At 37.5% G+C, this 13,323-nt stretch overlaps 1 protein-coding gene across 1 annotated transcript in view; it reads left to right on the top strand.

Annotated features, from left to right (window-relative positions):
- Positions 1-13,323, top strand: part of DARS1 (aspartyl-tRNA synthetase 1) — a 36,664-nt gene that overhangs the window by 18,328 nt on the left and 5,013 nt on the right. The window contains exons 5-10 of the mRNA XM_033064954.1: positions 437-539; positions 1,811-1,891; positions 2,318-2,377; positions 10,080-10,191; positions 11,942-12,076; positions 12,935-13,082. Of these exons, the coding sequence (XP_032920845.1) occupies positions 437-539; positions 1,811-1,891; positions 2,318-2,377; positions 10,080-10,191; positions 11,942-12,076; positions 12,935-13,082 (639 nt within the window). The remainder of the gene's footprint in view (positions 1-436; positions 540-1,810; positions 1,892-2,317; positions 2,378-10,079; positions 10,192-11,941; positions 12,077-12,934; positions 13,083-13,323) is intronic.

The following is a 13,323-nucleotide window of genomic DNA, read 5'->3' as shown; positions in this document are numbered from 1 at the left end:
TCATATAGTTTAAACAAGCTGAACCAGTTTTGATTTTCCCCTTCAGTTCTAGGAGTCCCTTCAGTTTGTTGTTCTGCTGGTGAAGACACATCTTGCAGATAATTGCATCAGCTGACACATGGAAGAGTGTCTGTGGCCTAGAAAAAGAACTCTGCCACTTGTCAGTTTATGTATAAACACACACAGACAATGGGCCAGCACTGAGCTCAACCATAATTCTTTCTCAAGTCTTCCATCCCAGTTTGAATTCATTGTGGATGGGGATATTTCAGCACACTCCTCCATTAATCAGTTATTAGATAGAAAAGTTACTTCAGATCCTTTACTCTGTTCTGCTGTTCAGCAGTCCATGCAGTGCATGAATGGTGCTCAGTGCTGAGGCTGCTGCAGTGTGCAGTGGAACTTACTGAGCTTTCTGTCTTGTCTCTATTGCCAGCATCACCAAAGAGAGCATTGTGGACATAGAAGGCGTTGTGAGAAAAGCACATCAGAAAATCGGAGGCTGTACTCAGCAAGATGTTGAACTGCACGTTCAAAGGGTAAATTTTTGAGCAAATGGAGCACTGGTTAATTGTTTGATAGATTATCTGTTGACACTGTCTGTCTGTCTACATACATAAACTTTGTCAGTAAAGAATCCCATGCCAGAGAAATAAACTGCTTTTGAAGTACAGATTTCAGTGTTTTATATGTAAAAATCAAACACTTCTGGTTTTAAGATACTTGGAGTTTATATTTCTCTGTTTTTATCTGCCATTTGAATTAAAGTATCGAGTAAGTAAAATATCTCACTAGAAAAATTTGGCTAGGAAAGATTGTAATTCTAGTGTTTGATTCTTAACTGCAGTAAATACTGGAATAAAAAGTCTGCTTCTTTTTAAGTGCAAGTCAGGAGTTTCTTCTTTATCAGAGTTACAATCTTCCCCTCAGTACAATGGACTGGAATACATAATTCTCACAGAAATAAACTCAGTGGCTTAACAGTATGGAAACTTTTGAAATCTAAAGTTCCTGGAGCTTGTGCTGTAGGGCTGGAGGAAGTGTAACTTTATAATTTGTTTAAATAGAAAGCATATTTATACCTTTATGTAATATCCTTTTCTTCTAAAGGTTTTTAACTAGACTGTATGCCTACAATACAGCTGAACCCAGTCGCCTCAGGAGTAGAGCACAATGGCTATTATAGCAGTGAGGTAAATCTCAGCTAACAGCATTGGGGAAAATCTGCAGATTTTGAAGAAATATGTTTTAATATGTGTGCAGATTATCCTATGCTTGATTTTTCTGAAGAGCATCAAAATCAGTGTTCCTCTAGGAGCAATACTAGACCATAAGGCACAGCAAGGTGGTTTTTGTTCTCTGATTGTATTTTAGTTATCTCATAAATTTTTGAATCTGAAATAGCTCTTTCAGCTATATTCAGATGATAAGTAAATTATACATTAACAAGGAGAAGAACAGGATGATCTTCCTGGAATCAGAACCTAAAACTCAGTGAAATCTGGTATATTCAGAGCTGGCATTTTCATGCCAAAAAGCTTGTCCCTCAGGCTGTATGGACTTGGCTCAATTCGGTGCTTCCGGAAGAAAAAAAGATACTTCAAATCTTTCAAAGGGAAAGCAAGAACTAAGCACTTCAGTATTGCCATGAGAGTGCACAGTGTATCTCAAGTACTGGGATAAAATCACAGCCTTAGAGCGAGTTGCCTATGCAAACACTGTTTCAGGTCTCTGCTAGAAATACGCTTGTGTAAATCACACCTCCTTTTGAGCAGAGCCTCATGCTATTTCTGTTCTCTCTCAATTTCAGATCTATGTGATCAGTTCAGCTGAACCTCGGCTGCCCTTACAGCTGGATGATGCTGTTCGACCAGAAGTGGAAGGAGAGGAGGTGAAAACTCAAATCCTCAAATACTTTTTATTGTCTTTGTAGCTGAACAAAAGCACAAAAGCCAAGCAACTTCCTCAATGCGGTGATTCTGGGGGTTGGTTAGGTTTGCATTTTACTTCTTTGTGCTACCCAGAACTGTGTTCAACATCTCTATAGCTTTGATGTCTGCAGAACTGCAGTGGAAGGTCAAAACCAGAGGGTTTTCAGTCTTATGTGTGTGTCTGGTTCATCCTCATAGTTGGGTTCTGCCTTTGACCTCTGGGAGAAGTTACAGCTTTAACTTTGCTATGTTGCCAGTTTGTTCTGTGTTCTTTCTAGAATGATCTAGGGTGCTTTTCTCCATTGATTTTGTTTTGTCAAAGTTTTGGTTTTGTTTGTTTTTTGGATGTGTATGTATTCACTATGTGCTTTTGCACAACTGTTTAGGATGGAAGAGCTACTGTAAACCAAGATACAAGACTGGACAACAGAATCATTGATCTGAGGGTAAGGAACATGCAGTACTGCAGGCTTGCCTGCAAGTGTTTAGTCTTCATATTTCTAATCCACAAAGCAATAAAAGTAATGGATTTGATGGAGTTGTATTGTTGGGCAGAAGAAAAATAAACAATATGGTTTTTTGGTTTTGCATGGTATCGTAAAAGCACAGGATTTTAGAATCCTAAATGTTCACCTTGACTGACATTAATTAAAGAATATATATTAGTAGTTCACATGCAAACATTGATGATTTGACATGTTGCTGTGTACATCTGGGCTTTGTAGCTGCAAAAGTCAAAGGTGACTGGATAGAGACAATTTAGTGACATTCTTTTTCAGATGCAGTTTTTGTTATCCAAAACCTGTAGAGAGCTCGGTTTTGAAGTATAAGATGGAAGCTCTGAGTTTTAACAGGCAGTGCTGTAATGCATGTCTTGCCAGATAAATTGTACCAGGCCACAATCCCAATCTCTTCTCTTTGTTTCCTCTACAGCATTCATGTATTTTCCCTTTTTTTTTCCTGAAACACCTTTCTTTAACCAGGCCATAGAGACCCAACCTTCTGTGAATTCACAGACCTCTCAAATATTTACCATTTCTGATCTGCAGCAAAATACTCTCTACTAAATTACTTACAGAACTTTAATTCTTTTTTAATGAACAACAGCTGACACTCAAGTGTGTAGCTAACTAAACATTATTGTCTTGAGGCATCCTGGCCTTTTCCTAGGCTTTTTAGCCATTTTAGGCTCTCCACTATAAAATTTTAATCAACACTGAATGAAGACTCTGCTTAGCTCATTTTTTTTGATACCTAGTACTGCCTTCAGAGTTCTTGATTAATGACAGTTTCTCAGTAAATCAATCTTTGCACCTGAGAAATGAAACAAAAAAATTCATTTATTGGAAAATTTGGAAAAGTTCTGGCACTGAGATACTTAGAACTTTTCAACATCTGATCAACATCCTTATTTCAGCAACTAAAACTACTTGTGTCAATTGTTTTACTTGTACCAAAGTTAATTGTTTTTCACTTGACCTTACGTATAATACTGATAATAATACTATTAATAACTTCATTATGTGGTTATTTTTCAGGGTACTCAGTATCACATCATATTGGACTCTTAATCTGTCTTAAATTAAGCCTTTAATGGAAAGAGTTCTATACTGATGATTGAAAGTGAAAATCATTTGGAGGATCATCAGCTTTGGTAGTGCTAAGGCAGTGTACTGAACTGAAGGGGTGAAATCTGGGGTGCTTGAACTGCAGGCTTTACTTGAACATCTGGTGATGAATAAAAATAAGCAGCAGCACTCCAGAGAAACCTAAGAAAATCCATTATATTAAAGAAACACCTGTATAATAAACTGAAAGGAGCCTTGAGGCCCAAAGAGAACAGAGAAACTATACAAAGGGAAATAACATTTAAAAATCCTAGGTGAAAATGACTTGGAAGTATCCTTGGCTGTAGTGCCGTTGAGGGCATCTGCAGAGCAAAGCCTAAGAAGGTAAATAGCAATGGAAAAACAAGGAAGACTCATGCCAGAATAAACACAGGAGGTGGAATGGAAAGGGCTGGACTGAAGTTTTTCTGTCCCTGTACACATCCAGTAGTTAAGCATGGCCCTCCCAATACTTTGAAATACCTTTGTCAGTACAGCAGTGGGGCATTAGTTGTCAGTGTTCTGCCTGGAGGGTGCAACTGCTGACCTAAGTGGATGTTGCTGTAACCTCTCCTGTGTCCCAACCACTGTTGGGACACCCTTTCTTCAGCAATGTCTGGCACCTTGTTTTGAGCTCTGAACCTTAACTCTGCATTAGGCTGTTTTTCTCCTTAGCTCCAGCAGCTGCTGCAGTGTGGTGCTAAGCAGCTCTTCCATGCTGAACAGGAATTCAGGTTAGCTTTTCACAGAATTGATGGCAGGATGAAATGCCAGATCCCAGTCCTGCAGTCTCATCCTCTGCATACACCTGTGGCTGGGTGTGATCTGGTCACAGCTTGCCCATGTTTAGGCTTGGATATCACCTTCCTCCTCTGCACAAGAAAAGTTTCTGTCTCAGACTGTCACATTGCTGTGTGTCTTTTCTGTTGCACCTTTCATTATGGGTTTCAGAACAAAAGCAGATTTTAAATATGTGTTATTTTAATCTGTTTTTGTAAGGGAGTGCTGAATAAGCAGAAAAGATATTTAATGAAGAAGAAGAAAGTGTCAGTGAGAGCACATGCATTTATATATATATATACATCCTAGGCACTGGATGTAGTGGAATCACTAGAGTAGGAATGCAGAGAAACCAGAAAGTAGTAATTGATTTTCGGTTATTTGGTTCCATAAATTGGAACTGCTGGAGTACAAATGAGGCTTCAGAGAGCCTTTAGTGTTTCAAATGCACTGCATAACTAAGGAGGATTGCAAACATGATGTGTTATCTGAAACATTGTTCCCACAGCTGTTCCTTTTAGGAAAACCATATCATGGGCAACAGGGAAACTGTTAACAGGATAGTTCTAACGGAGCTGCTGTGGTGATCTCTTCCTACAAGTGTGGGAGGGAGTCCAGCCACAGATAAATATATCATCTAGTTCTGGCTTCCTCAGTGCCCCAGTTTTTTAAGGAAGAAGGAGGTACTGAACATCAAAAATAGGGACACTGTTATTTTGAGAAAGGTTTGCCAAACTAAATGCATAGATCTTGCTTAGGCTCAGACTAAAAAAAGTCATTTGTATGCAATTATTTGTGTCCATTTAAACACAGTATTTAAAGTAGTTAAGTAATTAGCTAATTTTAAATAGTGATTAACAAAGGAGTTAACTGGATAGGGCAAGTCATGATAAAGTGGATTTGGGAAATTCAGTTACTATGTGAGTTAAAATACTGTATTTCTGAAAATGGCATCACTCCATCCAGCTGTGATGTATACCAAGGAAGGTTTGATGATGGTGCAATACAAGGAATGTAATTAATAATAAGGAAATTACAATAGTGGAAATGAAAGATGCAAAGTATGTTGCAAAGATTGCAAGACTTCCACTCTTGTGTACATGTGGAAATAGACTGAGTATTGCAGTGAATTATTAACAATCTTTTGTTAACAATTCTGTTTGCTGACAAAGATGTCTCAGAAGTATCTGGTAGTTTAGTTTTTTTAAGGTTGGGGACAAGAAGTACTTAAATGCCAAGATGCCAAGCTACTGCTGTAGTTGTTATTGTGAGGTATGGAGAGAAAATGGTGATTATTTAGGGCTAAGGGGTTTTGAAAATCATTTCCAAAGGATGGTTACTGGAGAAGAATGAGCCTGTTCCTGGTGGGTTAACTCATAAAATACAGGTCACACCCTTGGAGTAGAAAAGATGGGGTTTTAGAGAAAAGAGGACTGGTAAGAAGAAAGAAAAGCCCTTGTGCAGACTAGATTTTTTTTCAGATAACCACAGGTGACTGTGAGGAAACCACTATTGACCTAAGTATCTAGTTTTCACAATGGCTTTCACTTGATCATAGAGATGTTTTATTTACCATTCACTTATCACAACAGTTAAAAAGGGCAAAGTAGAGCACTGACTGTGTTTTTAAATCTTTACTTTTCTGCATTTCTTAAGTCTCTCTGAAGTATTTGGTGGTGTGTAGACTTTCCATGTCTGTAAAAAGACCAGCAGAAACTGTATTTCATTAAGTTCTGTGGTACATTAAAAGTAATGAAGAAAAGACTAGTGAAACTCTGATTTTTGTAGTTTACTTCTTAAAAATAACAATTCAGGTTAATCCAGTTTTACATTGTTAAAAAAAAAAAGAAGGAAAGATCAGTGAAAGAAACACAAATTCTTGGGGTTTTATTTCTCAGTTTGCCTGAGTCTGAAGAAAGAAACAATTCAGATTCACCCAGGGTTACAATGGACCTGACCAAAGTCCTTGCTCTGGTTTATTTTTTGTGTTCAGCAGGACTTTAATCTCAACAGTATCTGTCCAAATGTGACTTGAATTGTGTGCCTTTTTGCAGTCCTGTTGCTGCAATTGTGTCTGCTAATGCCCAGCTCATTGGGACCAAAGCAAACCCTTTTTAGGGTCAGTATTACCCTGTTTATACTGCTCAGGGTAGAGCATTAACATGAAACTGTCTTTAGTAGTTTATGGATGTCAGACTGTGTTATGTGATAATCCAGCTGTACCCTGATCTTAATGCACTTTTTTCCCAAATACTCAATTACTTCAAGCTTGATTTCATAGTGTTGGATTCAATTTCCTCATTGCAAAAGCTGTGTTTTTCCTGACTGAATCCAAGCTGTAATGAACAAGCACATACAGTTTATTTTCTTGTGGGCAGTGATTTGGCAGTGTGTACATACACAGTCCCAGTCATTCAGACTACAAACTACACATTTCATATATTCTTGTACTATAACTAGTACTAAAATTTGCATAAAAGTAGACTTCAGTCATCTGGAGGTTTAAAAAATGTTATTGAAGATAAATTCTGTTTCTTAGCAAAACTTCATTTGTTGTATATATAGTGGAGGAATTGCAAAATTAGTTGCATTATTTAAAACAATGTATATTACTTCAAAGAATATAGATGACATGGTTGTTCCTGATGGAAGATAGGTAGCTACAGCAGGCAAACAGAAAAGCAAAAATGAGGGGGAAGGAGAACAATTTCTGCAGCTGATGTGAGAGTAAAAAGAAAGTTCACAACTTTTGGTGTCTGTGCGTTGGTCTCACCTCTCTGAGATATGATCATGGTGTGAACTGCCCTCAATTCCGATGAAAAACATTCGGCAGCACACATGGCTGCTGTTGTGACACTGCAGCTTGTGCCAAATGAAAAGTGATAATTGTTTTTATAATCTTGCAGTGCTCAGTTTTATCATAAATATCTTCCTTTGTGCCATCTGTATAATAAATACACAGGTGAAATTAGAGTGAGGTTATGACTGAAACTCATTCTTCAGCATTGTTCTCTAAACTGTAACAAAGGTGATTATTTAAAATAATGAGTTTTTCTGTAAAATGAGCTTTGCAGACTGAGTTAAAACATTAACATTGTTAACTGCAATTAAGTGTCACAAATTTGTTCCTGTTTCTGATTAATTCTTGAAGCAATATTGACTGTCTTTGCCAGAGTTCTCAGATAAGATAGTTTGTCAATATGTATGTGGAAGGGTTCCTATTGGAATAAACACTACACAAAAAGAATGTTGTGGCAAAATCTTATTTTAAGGTAACAGTAAAAATCAAATCATTTTGACAGCTGACTCTGTCTTTAGTTTGCTGTATTGCACCTAGGTGTGGAAGCTCAAAATGTGGCTGTGTTACTTACCAATGTACAAATGTTGCTGTATATACCAGCATCTCAGTTACTGAATTTTGTTCAAATGAATTTGTTCTCTTTTTGTTCTGAACATCACACCAGTGCAAAGAATGTTATTAAATCTGAAAAGTTTTTCTCCATTTTTAAAATATTTAGAAATTGTAGGGGCACATAAAACTTTTGAGGTCATTGATTTGACTCCACTGCAGATTTTCAGATGGAGTTCTTTAGGAGCTTATCTCAGATGTCTTGTGGGTCTGTTTAATTCTTACAAGGAGACTGCAGTATCACAAATTTCCACCTGTTATCCATGTTGGCAGTCTCTGAATGAATACACACTGAAACTCAGCCACCTTTGGTGAAAGAAGAGTGGTCTTGTCAGATCAAATTTGAGGTATGGAGAATTGCTGCTTGTTCTTGGTCTGTAGTTAAATAAAAGCTTCAGTGTCCAGTTCTGTGAATTTGGCTGCTTTCATAAATGCGGTTTCTAAGCATAACTTACCACTGTAGATGGCTTAGGAAGATAGAATCCTTGCCCTGCATCCTCACAAAGGACAGGAGGAGTTTGCCTGATGAACCTTTGTTACTGGAGATCTCTGTTAGGTATTGACTGGCTGTGTGTCTGTGCAGTTTTAGGTCAGACCATGTAATTGCTTTCAGGCTGGGTTTAGCAACCAGGTTTCTTTTTTTTCTGGGGCTGTGTGGGTTACTGCTGCATTCTCACCTGCTCTGGCATGAAACTGCTGTTGGTTAACACCAAGGGTGGAAGATGCATTGTTCCTATCCTGCTTTATGTTAATGTCACACATCTTCTCTCTTAGCAATTTTAGATGTGTCTAGTTCATCAGAAATTTTATTGGGAAACTCAAAGGTGACTTGAAGTTGTCTGCTCTTTCACCTTTCAAGTAGGAGTTGGTTAAGAAGAAAAAATCCCTTTGAGTCATCCTGGTACTTGGATGTAACACTGCCAAATTATGCCCATAACTCAGGCAGAGTCTAACTATATGTCTGGTTCTTGGAGACCAATGTGAAAAAGGTGAAAAACTTTTAGGGTACTTTTGTAACTGTTGCTCAAAACCTCATTTCCTTCATTTTGAGTAGCAGCTGTGGTCTGTCAGACGTAGTTTATCAGACAGTGAGAACTGCTATTATTTACTAGTCTCAACCACTTACCCTCCTGAAATCTTTCATTGGTCAGCTAAAATGACAACTAACTCCAAACAGCTACAGAGCTGCAGAATTATTGCAGTTTTCTCTTTGGTGGTAAAGGGATGTCTTTATCTTGCACAGATGATGAATGTAACTTTATTTTAGTGTTTCTACCGACTGACTGTCTAAATTTGGCTGCTTATATAATTCGTTTTGGTTGGGGGTTTTTTGTTTTGTGGTTTAGTAGAGGAGTCATGTGAAAAAGCCCACAAGACCTTTCTTACCCTAACTGAAGAGCTGGGTGCTGTTCAGAAAGAGAAGTAAACAGTGCTGTGACGCAGGTTGATGTAAAGAGCCGTTCTCTTGCTCGTTGGCAGGAACTCGTTGGTCTCTTTGTGCTCTTTTAGGGTGCTCACTGTCACGTTTGAGATGCTGAGAGCACAAAATCAGATATGGCTTCAGTGCTGATGCCTTGCAGTCTTACAGCAATCACTAAGGTGGTTTTTTTATTCTTCATGCCAAAAGTGTTCCAGGAATGTTCAGTGGAGGTATTTGCTAACCCACATGAGCAGCTCAATTGTGTCACGTGCACAAACAAAAAGAAAATTACCAATTCAGTTAAATCTGTTTTCAGCTCAATCTACTTTTAAAGTAAGGTTAAAAAAACCCAAACTGCAGTTCATATCAACAGGTGTTTTGTGGGCTGCTTAAATGTTGGAGGTGTAGACTCTGGGTTTTGGATGTTTTTCTGGCAGTGTTGTACATGGTTAATGTGTGGCTGTGTTTTTTCATGAAAAACATTGTATTTGGTAGCGTTTAACAGACATTTCTACCTTATGTAATTTATTAATGGCTTTGCTTTTATCATGCACTGTGTATTCTGCAGCTGTTCTAGTTCAGTGTGCTGAAAGCTTTTTAATAGATTCAGTGTTTTTATTCAGTTTCTTGCTATAAAACCTTTATTTGCAGAAGCACATCTCATAAATCAGGTATTTTTTTAATGTAGAATTGACCATAGTGCCTCATTTATAAGTGAATATGCTATAAATTGAAATTAATAATTTCTCTGGTTTCCTTTCCTGTTTCCTTCTGTGTAACAGACAATTATGGATTTGCATTTTTCACTGTTTAGGTAGATATAATAATCAGGTATTCATGAGGGAAGGAATTCATCCTTTCAGCTGTTCAGAAGAAGTAGTAGAGAGAGGAAAAACTAACATAGGATTCATTATTTTATCTTCCTCTTGTAGACCTCCACTAGTCAGGCAATCTTCTGCCTTCAGTCTGGTATTTGTCAGCTTTTCCGAGAAACTCTTATTCGCAAGGGATTTGTGGAAATTCAGACTCCCAAAATCATTTCAGGTATTGTATGTGTGATCCAGCAGCTACAGGTGTGATTTTTTATAGTTGCTCAGTGTACCTATCTGTACCTATTTTTCATATGTAAATAAAAATTTAATAAGTTTTTATTTTAAAAACATTAATTTTCTTTTTAGCTTAGATGCAACATAGCAAACTTCTAGCAGGTGTCAGAGTTGGTTTTTACTTTTCTACTGACACAAGGTATTAAAAGAACGACAAGAAAAATTATATGTATACCTGAGTAACCTAGTTTGCAATGCATATGAATGTTTAATTCTGATCATGTGCATTATTTTTCAAATCAGTGTTCTCAGTGTTGAGCACTGCCTGTTCTCAGTATTTAAAAGAAAACATTTTAGTTTAGATTAAAAGCACATTCCATCATAAAGATGTTGCAACAAACATGATATAAAATATGTTGCCATTATATGGCACAATTTGTCACTTCTTTAGGAATGAGAATGTGGCAGAATAGAATGTGGTAGACCTTTCTCTTTTTGGAAATGTGGAATAACAGCTTCAGCCTTAAAGTCTGAAATGTAGATTTTGCTTCTAATCCTTTTGATTTGCTGTATTGTTTTCTAAAGTCCAATGGTTTGATTTACTGGTAAAGGTTTTTCTTCTGTCTTACTGGTGTTCTTTGAGGTTTTGTTGATACCAGTAAGATACTTGGCATGGGAAATCAGAGCAGAACATTTGTGTTACTGTGTTATTGTATGTACATTCATAGAGAATGTCTTGCTTACAGAATTTTGTGCTTCTGTATTTATATTTTGGAAGACATCTCTTGGCTGAGATAAAATATGAGCTTTTTAACAAAATGCATGTAATATCTGTTCTTTCAACATGAAAAGTGCCATTGAACTAGAAGATTGGATGACTTTTTCCTATGGAGATAGTTATATACTATGAAGTACTAAAAAAGTCCTATGCAGTTTATTTCTGTAAGACCTAAGCAAGCAAGCATCCCATTGTTTGGATGAGACCATATTTTGTAAAACTAACTTAAATCAGTGCAATCCTTATGAACTTCCAATTTAAACATCATAACTGGTTTAATTTGAGGTTTTTAAAAGTTACTTGTGTTAGGTCACTGTACCTCTCATGTCACACACGGGGAATTGGCCAGGTGAAGTGATGCAGTTTTGGTAGGTGCTTTGCAGTAATGGAAATGCATGTGATCTTGCTCTTGAGCTGTCTATGAAAATTGCTTCAAACTGAGAAGAGGCTTTATACTTTTGGCTCATGCCCTCTGGTAAATCCGGAATTGGCTGTGTGAGGTATTTATGCCTTCAGTTAGAGAGGATGGTCCTGGCAAAGCAGGATATGCACTTTGCTCTCAGGCTCTGCAATGAACCCCTGGCAGCCTGAGCCACTGGCAGAGATAGGTTTCCACAGAAATCTGGGGGTGCAGGTAGATGTGTTAGTACAGATATGTATTCTCTGCTGTTCTAATTGTAAGGTGAAGGTCAGCTGAAATAGTAACATTTTATACTACCCCAGCTAAATTTGCAGATTTCAAGACAAGGTGTGACAGTCCTGACCTGCAAAATTTACCTTGCCGTGGATGGATGGATGGATGCAAATATATCTTTTTCCTCTAATGTGCTTTAAAGAAAAATCTCTTTCTGATCTTTAAATGTAAGACAAATAATCTGTCATTCTACCTCTGACTGATTTTTTACATTTTTATTTTAATAACTGCTTGGTTTTATTTCAATAATTCCTTATAAAAGCACTTGCCTTCTAGCTGCCAGTGAAGGAGGAGCCAATGTGTTTACTGTATCCTACTTCAAAACCAGTGCCTACCTGGCTCAGTCCCCACAGCTCTACAAGCAGATGTGTATATGTGCTGACTTTGAAAAGGTTTTCTGCGTTGGGCCAGGTAAGAAAAGCTTTGCTGTATGCAACGTGTGAAGTGTGCCCTGGTGGTTTTTAGCAGCTGTGGTACAAGTAAGATTACACACACACACACACACTCTAAAGCTTTGAATCATTTCACTTGGTGTAGTTTCACTTGCCAAACCAAATTTCAGCTGAGGCGACCAATGACAGTAAAGTTGACAGAGAAGTTGCTGTACATGTACTGAACAACATTACTTAGAACAACATTACTTTTAACTGTCAGTAAATAATAAAAAATTAGTAATTTCCAGTCCCATGCTCTCTTTCTTAAAGGCTGATAGGACATAGCCTCTTTAGGTGGCAATTCAGTAGTTTTCTTCAAAGACCTCAAATGGTGTAAAGATGCTTAACCTCTAAATGCTGAAAAGAAGTCAATAACAGTGTATAAAACAAACAAAAAAGAATTCCAAGTAATTCAGAAGGTCTTAAATGTCTTGTTAATCACTAAGAGATGAGTCATGGTTTATGGGAAGACATGTTTATTTTAGACTCATGCACCTATCCCAAAAGACACACACGTGTACAAGTCCATTTCCTCAGAAAAAGGCAGGTTTCAAATCTGAAAGTTCTTGTGTGCTTGAAAGCTTGTCTGTTTTTTCCACTTGTGTCTGTTGGTCTAAGCAGAGATCCTGCCTCTCTGTGGTTGTGTCTGTCTTGTATCCTTTGAGTACCACAGCTGCAGTAATCCTGTCACTGTTAAAAATCATGCTCTGAGGCTGCTAGTTAGATCTGTGTCTTTCAGTGAGAATTTTCATGTCTATAATTCAAATGATTGTTATTTTTCCAACTGGAATGATAATTTCAGGTCAGTTAAAATTTCTGTTGTTTAATTTTACAGTATTTAGAGCTGAGGACTCCAATACTCACAGACATCTGACAGAGTTTGTTGGTCTGGATATTGAAATGGCTTTTAATTATCACTATCATGAAGTGGTAGATGAGATTGCAGATACCTTGGTGCAGATATTCAAGGGGCTTCAGGAAAGGTAATAAAAGCATTTCCTTCTTTTAATGAGCAACTTTGTTTGTCATTTCTTGCACTGTGGAATGAAGTAGGCAAGCCTTTTATCCTCAGTTTGCCAGGTAATCATTGGTAATCTGATTTACAGCACAACTCTGCGAGATGTTTTTGCTTTGCTGTTAACTACTTTTTGTGCCTGACTTCCAAGGTTCACTCAAGCCATAGACCAAGCCATAGTAGTTGCTACTTTTAGCAGCTCTCCTAAG

Source organism: Catharus ustulatus, chromosome 7 (genome assembly GCF_009819885.2).
Source record: "Catharus ustulatus isolate bCatUst1 chromosome 7, bCatUst1.pri.v2, whole genome shotgun sequence".
Lineage (NCBI taxonomy): Eukaryota > Metazoa > Chordata > Aves > Passeriformes > Turdidae > Catharus > Catharus ustulatus.
The sequence above is the reverse complement of the archived record's forward strand: the minus strand, read 5'-3'. Positions and strand labels throughout refer to the sequence as shown.